The sequence below is a fragment of the Condylostylus longicornis genome, unplaced genomic scaffold (genome assembly GCF_029603195.1).
Source record: "Condylostylus longicornis isolate FDR11 unplaced genomic scaffold, ASM2960319v2 ptg000049l, whole genome shotgun sequence".
Classification (NCBI taxonomy): domain Eukaryota; kingdom Metazoa; phylum Arthropoda; class Insecta; order Diptera; family Dolichopodidae; genus Condylostylus; species Condylostylus longicornis.
In genome coordinates, this window is record NW_026578018.1 from 5,174,699 (window position 1) to 5,191,105 (window position 16,407).

The following is a 16,407-nucleotide window of genomic DNA, read 5'->3' on the forward strand; positions in this document are numbered from 1 at the left end:
GTATGTTTGTATGTCTCTTATATGTGTACCATATAGTGACATATTAAGGTTCTTTTTGCTCTCCCTAATAATACATTATGACAAATCCATTGAGATGTTAAATGGCAAACATTACTTTAAAGTTTTCAAATTTCAAAATAATAATAAAAGAAAATTGAAAAAAGGATATAGGGAGCCTCATATATTATAATTAAATGTGTGCACGTTTCTATTTTTTTCTATTTTTCCAAAAAATTTAATTCATTATGTTAATTTTATTTTATTTTAAATATATAAAGTCGAACAATATACATAAATATTTTATGTGAACCTAAGTGAATTTATAATGTATATTATGGTAACGGGAGCATGAGATCAAGAGGGGATTACAATAATTAAGCGTAATATTATGATAATATTTGGGGCGGATAATTAAAGAATATTTGAATTTATGTTAATTACTAACATAATTGACTTTAATACAAAAAAAATAAAATTCTAATGTATATTTGTTTTAAAACGTAAAATAGAGAAAAGAAAAGATACTCAAATTTTAAAATATTATGTTTGCGGTCTCGAATAATCTTTTAATTATAATAATAATTTTCGATTAATTTAAATAGTTAAAATGAGACTTTTTTGGTAAGTGAACTAAATGTTATTAATTTAAACTAATTACATCATCTTAGAGAAGAACCGATCCCATAATAAACCAGCCTCTCCAAAGAGCGATTATACGCATTTCGTTAGATGTCTTCAAATATTGTGTAATGAAAGAAATCTTGAAATCGGTTGAAATTTGGAAAATTCGTTTTCAGATGTGTTTTAAAATGTCAGCGATTTTGTTTGTTTTGCAGTATACTTAAAGGTTTAACAAATATAAATAGACAATACTTTGTATATTTCTTACTACTCTTATAATATAGCAAGTTGAATGTGAATGACATAATAAATACACAACTATTATATTATATCAATCTACTAATACACAACTATTATACGCAATCCTATAACTAAATAAACATAAGAAGAAGAAAATATACAAATTATTTATTCCATACTATATTTCTTGTCCTCTGTAATATGAAATTAATTGAATTCATTCCCATAAGATATTTTCTTTTTTAATTAATGTAATGAAGAAAAAAAATTTTTGTAGATATGTATAATTAATATTTGTTATTATATAAAATAACAAAAACCATGCACATTATACATTATTATATAATACAATATACATTATATAATTAATTGCTATAAATATGTCCAGGATAATATATGAAAATAGGGGAAAAACAAGGTCAAACTCAAATAGAAAGTTTAAACAAAAAATATTTCTAAATTATCAATTGTGAATTTATAAATATTTTCATAAAACAATTGGTCTCTGTCGAATCATTTAAAATTTAGAGTGACGGTTATGTTAAAAAAATTATTCAAACCCCTAAATGTATACAATATGAACTATGTGCCTTTGTAATATGTGCAATACAATATATATAGATAACTGAACTCAACCTATGACAGGGACAAACTTCTGGCAACTATAAAGTATATAAATTTTAAAATTATTTAATTTAATATTCAAATGTGTAATTTCTTTAAGAAATTACAAGAATTTTATTCATTTGGGTCAAAAATAAAAACATTAAGAGTTCTGCAAAATTTTTAACTTAAAGAAGTTTAAAGATTAAGCGTATTAACAATTGATGTACAAATATTGATTATTTACATAAAATACAATTTATTTTTCTCGAACAATACAATTTAAATATTGGACTTGTAAAATATTAAGAACAAAATTGTTAAATTTACAGTTTTATTCTTAAATCAATTGTAATAATAAAAAATACCGAACTGATTTCAAACAACATCAAATAAAGAGGAAACTAAATAAATTCAAGGTAAAAATAAATTATATAAAGACGTACAAGAAACTACAATGAAATTAATTTTGTCAACATCGAAATATCGTACACATGTAAATGAATTCCAGAAAATTTTGTAATTGTTAGTAAAATATATTTGACATTTTTTTCATTTTTCCAACAAATACGGGAAGCCATTACAGATTCTTCCGAATAATCTTATTTAAAATTACATTTTTTCTTGTTTTCCCCTGAAATTATGCAATTATACAAAATAATTTCCTTATAAAAATAAAATTGTAACATGAAATGTTTTTTGCAAGCTTTTGTATTAAATAAAATGTATAGCTAGCTGAAATGTTTATATTTCTTTAAATTTTCTGAGTTTGTTATAATGTTTGTTTCTCGCTTCTCAAGGAAATAAATATTTTATGCAGTCCATTTTATGTTTTAGGTATGTACATATAATATATAAGTAAATATTATATGCGAATACAATTCTCATATGTATAATACTGTAATATTATGTACATACATGTTTATTATAATATTTTCTGTTATAATATTTGCATGGAGGGGTAATGGGGTAAAACTTGTTATCCAACATTCAAAATTAATTTAAAAAAAATAATTTGTAATTTAAAAAAAAATCTACAAAGCTTATTTATACTTTATAGGTTATTGTAGCGCAACATTTTATAAAATAAGTAACTATAGTACATAGACTATAATTTCATAGAGTAAATAGGAGAATTACATTATATTAATTAATAAGAAATGAAACGCATAACATTTGTTATATAAAAATTTTTTTAATACGAGTATAAAAGAAATTTTTTATTTTCTCACTATAGCTCATATTTTCTTTCAATATAAACAAAAATTACTCAAAAATTCAGATATTTGAGAGAAATCTATAATTTATGAGAGAAAAAATATCTCATATTTGCTCTAAGGTACTTCGTTCTGAATAATACATATTAAAGAACAACCAGCCTAATATTTTTTTACAAATAATTTTTTAATTTTAGAATAGTTGAATGTAGAGAGTTTTGTCCATAAGCCCTTCATTTGCATATATATATGTGCTATATTATTGTTAGAAGGTTATATGTACATAATATGCACAAAAAACATACTTATTTAAACTTTGTACTTATTTATATAATAACATTAAAAATTCTTTTTGAATTACAGTTAAAAACATATAGTATATATATAAGTATAATATGTGTATAATTTAAGAGTGAGCTACTTGAATGTGTCAATATAAAGCAATTTATAATTTTATGTACATATAATTTGTTTTATGTGAACACTTTTATTCATGTACAATACATATAATTTTAATTTGTGTTTTTATATACGTATATATAAAATTATTAAAATTATTATTTATATTATAATATAAGAGCAAGAATATAACAAAAGAAAAAAATACTCAGCTCAAGTCAACTCATTCATTATATTGATTTTATTTTTGCAAATTTTTTTTATTATCTTTATTTTAATTTTTAAACATTTTCTTTAACATTATAAGGATAAAGCATACATACTTAAATATATATATATACGCACTCTTATTCTCTAATAAATTTAACTTTCCTCCTTCTCTTTCTCCTTCTCTCTCTCATACAATTTTTATATTTATAAAATAAAAAGCAATTTTATGATGAATTTCTTATAATATATTGTTTTTAGATGCATAATAAATTCATATCAAACATATAATATAAATAATAATAATATGCAATTATATACACAAAATGGAGTGAAAAAATATAAAAACGATTAAATTTTCTCTCTCATTCTTCTCATCCATTTATGTACTGTAAATTCTTACTCTTTTACTAGTACTCAAAATGTGTCATTATAAAATGCAATAATAATTTTATTTTATATAAGTATAACATAAAAATTTATACAAACAATAAGTATATTGTTATGTAGTGTATGTGTATATGCATTACTCATAAATTAATATTTTTTTTTACGTATACATTTTAAAAAGACGTTCTTAACAGATGTTTCACCCATAATCCTATTGAACTGAAATCAAATGTTATGAATTCAATAAATTCATTTATTTAAAGGTAAATTCGATTTACATGATTGATGGCATATACATATGTGTATATGCTTTTACGTACATATTCGTGTAATAAACGTATGCATACATTAATGTATAACAATACAGCTTTAGTGTTTATAAATACAATCAAATTACTTTATTGAAGAAAATTTCTTTTTATTATTTCATACATTACATACGTACAAAAAATATTATGAAAATCATAAACAATAAAGAATTTTCTTTTTTGCTTTTCTTTTTGTTTCTTTTTGTTTATGATACCAGTAATTTTCTTTCATTTACATATTATTTTGCATACAATAAATATTTTCTATATATTTTTTTCCTCCGTATTATATGTATAATTCATAAATGAATGTGTGTATGTATAATAATATGAGTAAAATATTTGATATGAAAGGATGTGAAAAAACAAACGCAATATTTAAAGGGTTTCCAAATCAGGTGCACATTGTGATTTTATTTATAATAATGTACGCATAATATAAGTAATATTTAAAATTAGGGTTGTCAGCACGGAAAAAAATTTAATTTAAATTTAAAAATTAAAGAGTAAGTTAAAAAATATAGGATTTCTAAGTTTAGTTGGGAAAAGAGAACAAAGAGAGGGGTGACAAACTGAGAAGCGATTAATTTAAATAAATTGAAATGTCAAATTCATTTAATGAAAAAAAAAATTGTTCATATCGTGCGTACTCAAATTAATTAGAAGTTTTTTAAATTATTTGAATTTATAGTAAAAAAAATTCAACTTATATTCTATTTAACTAGGTCAGCTCCAAAACATTTTAATCATGATTTTAATTATATACTGAGCTGAGTTCAACTCAATAGAGTTATAATTTCTGTCACAATCAAATATTTTTTTAATCACAGCCAAAATGCGTCATTATAAAATTTTATTTATAACCCAAATTCATTTTAATTTTTTATGGAAAAATTAGAAAACTTTCATTTTTACAAATTAAAAACCGAGGACAACGCAATAAGATTTAAACAAGAGCCTACATGAAAAACTCTCCCTGGGCGAAGCAAGGCAAATCCTCTTAAAAGCAGGCAAATCATCTTTAGCAAAAGTCAATGGCAACTCTATATTATAAATGTATAAAATTAAACGAAATTATATTTTTTCTTTTATGTATAATATTTATAAATATAATTTATATTAAGGTTAAAAGCTAAAAATAGAAAAAATAAAATTCTTTATCCCTTAAAGTAAAATACAAGAAATTCATATTTTAATATTTTTGTCTTTTTCCATTTTGTATATACATATAGATAAAATATTTTCCTGGAGACAATTATTATGAAAGAAATTTTGCTTTTAATTTTGAAATGTATATAAGTTATAAGTAACGTACCTGTATACATAGATACTATATATGTAAATATGTATATTTATGTATATATACATGCATTATATATTATGGTGCAAGTTTACAGAAAAGTTTTTGATATTTTTGTAAAAAAAGTTGTTCAAAAATATTTTTTTTTTAAATTAAATTTATTTAAGAGTCTAATAATGAGCAAAAATTATATTTTTATCTTTTAAGTAAAAAAATCAAATAACATTTTTTAATTATATTTTTTTTTTGTTGAAAACCGTATAATAGGCAAGTTAAATATAATTAATATATATATATATATATATATATATATATATTATAATATAGTTGAAGTGTTATTTTATAATTTTTAAAAATTAGGGTAATTTACGGCACACAAAAAAAAACATTATTCAATTAGACTTTTAAAATATTATCTAAAAAAAAATATAAGAACTTTGAATGCAAGTATTATTTTATTTAATTTAAAGAGTAAGTTAAAATAATATGAGTAGGAGTAAATTATATTTTCTCTCAAAAGAGAGTAGCTATATAATAAGAGTTGATTTGATAATTATAATATTGACAAAGTTCTATTTAGATTTTTATAAGTGTTATATGCATCTACTTTTGTAAGTGTCGTAACTGCATAAATTATTTCAATGTATTCAAGTGTTATTTTTAATTATACTACTGTTATACGAGTATTAAATATATTTAGAAGAAATTTAATACATGTAGGGAAGTCATAAATACTTAGATTTTTTTAGGTATTATTATGCTTCATTTAAATATATTGAACCCGCAGATATTCTATCATTTGAGTGATAGAACCCGCAGACAAATTTTAGACGGAATTTTCTTAATAGAACAATAAAATATGGTGGTCTAAAACATTATATTTCTTTAAATCAGAGTACAAAATTTACGTTCAATCTTGACAAAACTGTAAATTATTACAGAAATTTATACTTTTTAAACATAAAATTAAATTTAACTAAATCAGTAAAAAAAAAAATTAAAATACTTCGAATAAATCCAGTTTAATTCCACAGAAATAAAAATTTAAAAATAATTGTATAACAGTTTCATAATTTTGTTATTTTGTAATTATTTTATATATTTAAACATAAAATAATTAAATAAGACAAGAACAATAAGAATTCAAAAATTTAATATGACACAAAATGTAAGATGTAAAATCAAAATTTTTCAAATATTCCAAATTAATTATCTGCTTAAATGAACCGTATATGCACATTATACCGTATAAAATTTTTTACCGTATATTTACTTATTTATAAAATTCTTTATAGTGTAATCGTATGTAATTAAATTTAAAGAGAATAATTGTATATAATTAATTATAAAAAATTTTTTTTTTTTGCTTTGTTTACATCTATAAATTTTCAGTATATAGAAGTGCAGAAATGAAACAAAATGCATTTAGATAAATAAACAAAAATGACATAAAATTTTCTATAAAGACACATGGTGTGTATGTATGTACATTTAATAGCCATTGAATTTTCACATTCACTCACCCACTTTTAAAATTAAAACAACAATAATTTTCTTCTCTTCTTCTTTTTTTTTCTATAGATTGCAGAAAAATACTCAGGTGCAAGGTAATTTGTTTATTTTGTAAATTAAATAAAAAAATTTTTATTAAGAAAAAGAATGAAATGAAATAAAAATGTAAAATAAAATTTTTGTCGCATGCCGCATTTGTTCTAAAATTTTAGAATAAAAATTTTATCTATATAATTGTAAGTGTGCAAGTATGTATGTTTATATTAAACGATGTATTGATAATTAAATTCATTGCAATAATAATTTCAAATTATTTTAGATGTTTTTGAGTTTTTTATATTTGAGTTCAATAAAATTTAATTTTTAATTTTTTTCCTCATTTTATTCAAATTTTTTTGATTATTTTAGAATAAAAATTGTAATAAAAAATATGTGGTAACAAAGCGAACTTTCCTAAGTGGAAATATAGATAAAACATTCAAATTCTATTGTATTTTCAAATTCTATTATGTATATTTGAATTTTTTATATTAAAACTTAAAATTGAAATATCATTTCAATTTTCTACATTGAATTGGACACATGTGTTAAAAAAAAATTTATTTTAATATGCACCTACTATATATTGTGATTAAAATGAAGTGAAAAATAAAAATTTCAATTAAAATATGAAAAAATCACTTATTTACAATATAATTCAAGAAAAATTCCTATATTTATTTTACAAATTTAGATGATTGAAAACAATTCTAAAAATTCACATGTATAATCTAATTCTATTTAAAAATCTATTGTAATTATATACACATATGCATATATTCTAAATTAAATTTTGTCAAAATTCATATTTTTAATTATTTTCTTCGTAATTTACTCAATAATTATTTTAATTTCTATTTCTGTTCTACTACGAAGTTGAGTCTATAAATAAAACACATAATTTTGTATAATTCGAATTGTTATACGCAGTATAAGTACTCATTCCATCGCTAATACCAACAAGTATACATCTGTTATAATTTTAAATTGAAACTTTTAACAATTAAATTGAAACCTATATACATACCAATTAAAATATATATAAAATTCAATTTAAGAAAACAAAAAATAAAAGAAATTAATTTGAAAAATTTTATTCTACAAAAATAACACGAAAATAGTTACAATTTCAATAGAAAATAAATAGTAAAAAACCATGTCTAAAGTAGAATAGCTATTTCAATTTTAAAAATATTTAAAACTATTTTTATAAATACAGTAGGTATAAAAAAAAATTTTTAACTTGAAAATGATTCACCCTTTGTTTTTTGTTTTTTTGTTTTATTTCATAAAAGAAAACTTCACAAGAATTTTACGTGACTTTAAAATTTTTCTATATCGTGTAAAAAAAAAAATATTACGTGTGCATAATCCTTTTATGTTATAAGCACAATAGCACCACACCAAGCATTTAAAATAAAAATAACTGTTTTGACATTGTAATATATATATACATATTATTTCATATAGACATTTAAGTATATATATAAGTATGTATACTCTACTGATATTACAAAAATTATTTATAATGTAATCCCTTTTTTATTCGCATATATATACGAATACTCACATTTACAGACCCAAATACACACATACAATCGTTTTTTAAATTTATTTTCGCTAAGTATATACATATAGAAATCAAAAAAATGAAAAAATAAAATTTTCAAATTCCAGGTATATACATATATTATTAACCTAATTTTAGAATGATATTCCTATGTATATACGAGTACATATATGAAATTTTTTGTAAAAATTCAAAAGAACAGTAAGTTAAAATGTGAATTTCTTTATTTAAGGAACAAAGGATATTTTATATAAAATATTTCTATATTTATAAAATTTTAAAATAACGAAAATAATTTTCTATTTAATTCCCTGCATAGATATTTTTTTGTTGTTTTAGCACCATAACATTATACACACCATATTATTTTATTGGTGCGGTTTTTGTTTTCTATAATAACATTACAAGTGTATACAAAAAAATATATATACATTTACTAGTAGACTCCTTTATAAACAAGTTGCACGCGAATATTTCTGTACTATTTATGCATACATATATGGACGTAGATATATAATATGTACAGCTTGTTAGAAGCGGCAATTATATACCACGAGAAAAAAGCAAAATAAAAAGGAGAAAATCAATATTCGTCGCAAAGTTTTTGCAATTAAAAAGTTAAAAATAATAAAAAAAAATATAGAAAAGAAATTTGTACACTTAAGAAGTTAAGAGATAGAGAATTTCATTACACTACGATTTTATTTAAAATGCACAAAAAAACACAAAAATTGCAATATATGAAAATTAAAAAATTATGTAGTAAAATATTATACACCCATATATACATGTATTATATACCTATAAGCAAATACATGCTTAATGTATTGAGAGATTTATGGGGGAAAACCCTCTATCCAACATAAGTGAGCCAAATATGTAAATAGAAAAAGCCCACATAATTCATATTACTATAATAATTGTATACTACAATATTTTAGAAAATAGACTACTTTTCTTTTAATTTAAAGTCTACATACATACATATTTTTAATGAATATAATATTTTCGAATTTCATTCCAAATTATTTCAAAATTTTTAAAATGTAGAATAGAAGATGGTTTTCTCAATAAGCCGACAATATATCAATATGTACTCGTATATATATTTTCTAAAACATTTTATGTAATTTTAATATTTTAATCTTATATATAAAGAAATGTGTATATATTCGGTTCCAATTAAAATAACAAGTACATAATATGTAATTTTTAAAATATACTTGTATGTAATGAATAACAAAATATAATATTTTTACATTCTCTTGACTCCTTTAATGAATATTAAGCACATTTGAATGCACTGCATAAAATACATATATGTATACATACACGCACATACACAAACATATAGAATAGAGAAGTAGAGGCATGCATGAGCCATCATATATACGATTTAAAAATTTAAAAAATTACATGAACATTAAAAATAAAAAAAAAAAACATATATTATAAGTGTACAGTGAGTGTTTTGTTTTTTTTTTTACATTATTTTTTATTAGTTTATTTTCGTCGAAATTAAAGTAGGTTGAATATACGATGATGTTTCATTTTTTGTTTCATTTTTTTTATTTACTTCTTATATAATATAAACATATACATATGCTTACATATGCATATACTTAATATAACATGTGATATAAAATACATATACATATGTTTGTATGTTATTTTTCCCCATGGTTTTTTATCAATATATTAGTATAGGACTCGTATAAATTCTCTGTACATCTCAAAATTTTTGAATATAAAATTTTCTCAAGGTCGAATTCAATATAATCATTCAATTTATATATGTACGCATGTATATATATATATGTACATCATGTTGACACACAATCTTATATATATCAACATATGTTACATATATTTTATGTTAACTGTATATACATATAAATACAAGCAGGCCTTTTAAAGCATAACCTATACATAATATGAATAAAGAATTATGATAAAGTAAGGAGTTTTGTTTTTTTTTTATTTATTTTTCTTTTCAAATTGATTATTATAATATAAAAGAAAAAAATTTTTTTTAATGTAGATAGATAGAATATCCTTTATCCTTATTAATCTCTCTACATATATAGAGAAACATTCACACATTCAAGTACATATATGTATTATAAAAATGTTTATAACAAAGTATATTTCAAGAAATATTACCATATCTACAATATTCTATTGCTAAAATGTAAGTTATATATACATATAAATAGTAACAGTAAATACATAGTAACGTATATGACTGTTTTGGATATGGGAAAAAAAATGATTTACATATATGTACATATTTTGATTTCAAAAAAATATTCGTGACATTTAAGTAAATTTGATAGAAAAATATTGAAACATTGATTTTTCATTTATATAAAGATATACACATCCATGTATGTAGATATACGACGTATACACATTTGTATATTTATAGGATAAAAGGTGACCATACTTATATATCCCTTATACAATGTAATGTAAGTACAGATTATGTATACAATATTTATAATTTAAATATAGAATACTAGGTTATAATATGTAAGTCGATATAACAGTTTATTGTTCATGAATGCATATTATATATTATATAGAAGTAGGTATATACATATGTTATATTATATTTATATAGAATATAGAATGTATAATTTAAAATATTTTAATTAATCTTCATTAAATAATTACTCAATTTTTTTGAAATATTAAATTGAATGAACCAATAACTTATTTGTTTTGTATATATTTTGCAAATTATAGATAATATGAAATTAAATATAAAGAAATTTCCTTCTATATTCTAAAAACTAAATAATAAAATAATTTTCTATTTTATTTTTGAATATTTTTATACATAATATTTCATATGATATACATATTTCATATAATAATTAAAAATAATACAAATTTTTGAATTTATCCTAGATTTCAAAAAAAAAAAAATATGAAAAAAATTTTTTCTTTTTTAGGTCAATATTGTATGAAAATTTTGCTCGCAGCATGAAAACCGCATTCAAAAATAATAAAAATTATAAAAAAAAACGTAAAAATAAAAATGTTTGTATACACATATGTACATACATTCATATATGTATGTATGTACGAATGTATGTTTCTTTCTTCTGACTTTAATATCTCTTTGTTCAAATATAGCTTCACATATACTGTTTTTTTGAATATATATGAAACATGTATGTACATATATGTGTACACATATGCATGTATAATATTTATATTGCTGTCACCTATCTACATATATATATATATATCAAATTTTGTATAGACATCAATATAAAAGAAATTATACATTTTATATACCTTGTATAAGGTATATAATATAAAAAATATTCATATAAAATTTTTTCTTATAAAAATATCATTTACATAAACGAGAAATAAAACGAAAAAAAATATAACAATAATTTGAAAAATTTACAAAAAAAAAAAACGAAAATCCCAACACACAAAATTTGTAAGTCAAAAAAGTAAAGTTTAAAAATATCCTTAAGAAAAATACTGCTTATATAGACACATTTATATAGGCACATATCTATACGGCAATGATATTGTATGCATTTATGAATTTCTAAAGGATCTCTCTATATATTATAATAAAACCTCTTCATTTTTTTTAATATGTCACAGAATATTTCTATACACATACATATGTATGAGTGAAGAAGAAACAAATAAAAAAAAAGAAAATATCGAAAAATTTACACGAAAATATGAAAAACTCATTCAAATATAATATGATGATAAGAAAAGTGTAAATATAGAACTTACGAAATTGTATAGGTCCTTAAAAAAACATATAAATTAAAAAAAAAAATAAGTGAAATAAGGGAAAAAATTTAATGAATTCAGCAGGTTAAAATAATGTTGTGATAGCCCTATGTTTTGCGTGTTGCAGTCATTTTAAAATATCTACATATACATATACAAATCATGTTAATACAAATGTGTTTCCATATATAAAATTTAAGTTGTATTTATAAAATATATGATAAATGTAACAGTAATAATTAATATAACAGAAAAATAGCACTGCTATCAAAATAATACAATAATTTTCAGAAATTAAAAAAAAAATTATTAATAATTTTATAAATTTCCAATATTATCAATGAATTTTCGGAAATTATAATAGGATTTAATTAAAATTTCGAATAATTTCCATATACATTGTATAAGGATTTAAAATTTATTTTCTTAAAGAGATTTTGTATTGTTATAATTACATTATTAAAAATAATAAAAATTGAATTTGTTTATTTTTGAAATTATAATAATTTAATTACAAAAGAATTTTCAATTAAAAATTTTAATGAATAAATTAAATAATATTTTATATATATTCGTGTATAATAAAGGATTTTCTAATGCCTTTTTGTTTCTTGCACCTGCTCAATTATTTTAATTAGACGAAAAAAATTTTTAAAATATTACAATTAATAGAAAATATATTTATTTTTTAATTTAATTACTTAATTGCACTTTTTGTAATATTACATATTCTGTAGAGGTCAACAAAATATAATAATTATTGTTTGTATATAGCTTTGTGAGAAATAACATATGCATATGTACCTATATAAATGTGTTGATATACTTATGTGTTGATATATACTCGTAGATGTGTTGATATGAAATGTAAATTGGATTCCTTGACCATTGTAATGTAAAAAGATTTGTTATATGGTAATATCCACATTATAATTTATAAACTACTTTAAAAATATAATAATGTGAAATATTTATACTCGTATATATATATAATACAAAAATATTTGCTCTTAATAATAAAATATTAAAAGTATATGTATATAATTTTTAATTTATTAAATGAGATGTTATATACATAGTGGGATATAATTTAAAACTTAGAATTAAATAAGTAATTAAATGAATAATACTTAGTGAAAACCATTGAAATAGAATAGCAAATAAAATTTTGTTATTTCATATATTATTTGTATGTAGAATTTAGAATTTATGTATATATATATACATAATACATGATTTTCATTAATTTAAGATTTACTGTTATATTTTACTGTTATATTTGCTAGCATATTATACTTATATATATAGTATATAAAAAAAATTGAAGATGAATTAAAAGTATTACTAAATATATTATTGATGTTATACACTTAAGTCAGAAATATTAATATTTTTATATTTTCTCACATTTTTATTAATTCCAATATGGTTTTTATTAATTCCTACAATTTTACAGTACGTACATTATTATAAAATTAATTAAATTTCAGTTTTGTCGTAATATATATATATAATAACATTTAATATATTAATATATTTATGAATATATATTTAAATTTCATTATACTTTAATTTATACCTAAGACGCATTAAATATTTATATAGATTTTTAATAAAAATTCTTGTGTCATAGGCAACGCTCATAATAATATTTTTGCCTAAACAAATGTACATACTTATACAAATTTTTTTAAAATATCTGTTTATACGCATAAAATATATACATATGTATAATATTAAAATAAGTTGAAGTTGGAATTTGTTTTAGATATTGATTTTAAATAAAATAAATTTTGAGGAAAAATTAATATGTCTTAAATATTTTAAAGTATAGTGTATTATATTGAAAAAAATTCAATAAACTTACCGTCCGTAGAAGGCTGATATCCATCAAAAAATACTTCCTCACAAATAACGGAATTAGAATTGCTACCGGACATTATTTTTTCAAAAAAACTTAATATTTTCAAAGTCCTTTTCTTTAATTTTTTTTGCCTTTTTTTTTTGAAAATGAAATATGGAATTTAATTCCTTTCTTCAATTTTTTTTTTCTTTTTTAATATAAAATTTTTAATAATTACCAATATTGATTGACTAAATTAATTTTTTCAAATTTTTTACTTTGAAAGATTTAAGAACTTTTAAAAATTTTTATAATTTATTTTTAATTTTTTTTTTTTGTAATCAAGAATTAAAATTCTTTTTTATATTTTATGTTATTTTTTTTTTTTTGGTTTTTTTGTTTTTATAGATTTTTCATTTTATAAAAAATAATAACTAAAAAAGAAACAGAAAAATTTTAAATTTTCTTATACAACCCGGTACACGTCTTCTGCATATACAAGAAGAATATTAAAAAAAAATTCTCTAAAATTCAAGAAAACCTAGAAGTTTTTTTTTTTATTTTTTTTCTAATTTTTATTATTATTTTTTTTTTTGTTATAAAATGTATAATATTTTCAATTTAAAATTTTTCCCCAATTTGATTGCGAAACAAAAAAAAACCAACTGATTACATTTATTCTTTTTATTTTTTTCTTCTCTTATAATTAAGAAATTTTTCTTATATTTTATATTTAAAATTTCATTTCTTTAGATTTTATATTTTATTTTATTAAAATTTTATTTTTTTTTTTATTTTATATAGCCGCAAGAAAAATTTTTTCAACGATAAATGTATTTAACAATATAAAGGATATTTAACTAATAACTAAAAAATTCGTTTTAGAACGAAAAAAATTATTCTTGTGAAGAAAAATTGTGCTGATGAATACCTGAAAAAAAAATATATGAAAATTTTTTTAATTCAGAACTGCAAAAAAAAGAAAAGCAATTTCAAGACTTGCGCATTGTACTGCTGTTATAATTTTCATATTAAAAATTTCATTCAATGAATCGTTGACTATAGAGAAGTTGATTTAATAAAAAAAAAATATAAAAAATAAAATTCAGACACTGTTCTTATTTCTGCGAACCAAAAAAAAAAAAACAAGAATAATTATAATTAAAATAAGAGGATAATAAAAAATTGGTATATATTTTGTTATTCATGTATGATTGCATTTTCTGTTGATTTGTTTATTACAATAAATTAATATTGTATGCACTTTGTATTGTGTTTGTATATATACATATATATGTAAACTATTTACAAATATGTATCTACATAATGTATGTATTGTAAGAATATAATTTTTTTCAATTTATGATGGTTTCATTTCCTAATAATTTTAATTTAATTTTTACAATTAAATTTGAAATTTTAAAATAATATTCTATGTATGAATATAGTATTCTTTAGCGGCTAAAATTCATAATAATTAATAATGTTGGCATTTAAATTTTTAAGCAAAATACCAAAATATCTAACTAATTAAAATTTTCTTGAAATACGTAGGTATGTATTAGGTATAATAGTAGTAGGTACAATAGTTCAAATATTTTATGTTATGATTTCAGATCAACTAGATTAATAATGAAAACAGAAAATTTCAAAGTTTTCAAATAATAAATTGAATTCAAGCATCAAAATAACAATTATACCATTATGTTTATGCCAATTTTCCAAATGAATATAATTAACTAAAATAATATTAAAAAAATAAAAGATTAAATTGAAAAATAAACAGAAATAAATCAAATAATAAAATAAGCTCGTTAATCATTCTTTTCACCTGATTTTGTGTTTGCCCATTTTAAATCCAGTTTGATTGGTACTGGTTGAACGTTTCAAAATTTCTGCAAACGTCATTCTAAAAAATGATTTAGTATACTTGTGTAGTATTTGATGTTTGCATATGCATATATATGTAAATATTTAACGTTATTACTTTTACAAATTACGTTGAATACTGCCTTATGGTATAATTAGCAACAATTATGCTTGTGCATTTGGGTTTTTAATAATGTGCAAGCTCAGTAATGTTTTGAATTTACATGTAACAATTGATGAAATCGAATGCTATACATAATGAATATTACTTGTATAATTTAAAAAATAATATACAACGACCATATTTAGATAAAATATTTAATTATATAATAATGTAAACCACAATTACTTTTTAATTATTATAATTAATCACTGTATTATCGCTGGACTGAAGTTTTAATTTATATTATTTAAATCCCGTTAGTTTGACATTATAGTAAAGTTGTGACAAAAATTGAGAATTGAATATTTCAATATTATAAAAAAACGTGATTCACAATAACATGAAAAGTTAA

At 20.0% G+C, this 16,407-nt stretch overlaps 1 protein-coding gene across 3 annotated transcripts in view; it reads right to left on the minus strand.

Annotated features, from left to right (window-relative positions):
* LOC129611352 (inner centromere protein A) overlaps positions 1-14,350 on the minus strand; it is a 50,479-nt gene extending 36,129 nt beyond the window's left edge. For all 3 annotated transcript variants that reach the window (XM_055524452.1, XM_055524450.1, XM_055524451.1), the window contains exon 1: positions 14,048-14,350. In XM_055524452.1, coding sequence (XP_055380427.1) covers positions 14,048-14,120 — 73 coding nt within the window. In that variant the 5' untranslated portion in view covers positions 14,121-14,350. The remainder of the gene's footprint in view (positions 1-14,047) is intronic.
* Positions 14,351-16,407: the final 2,057 nt, after the last annotated feature.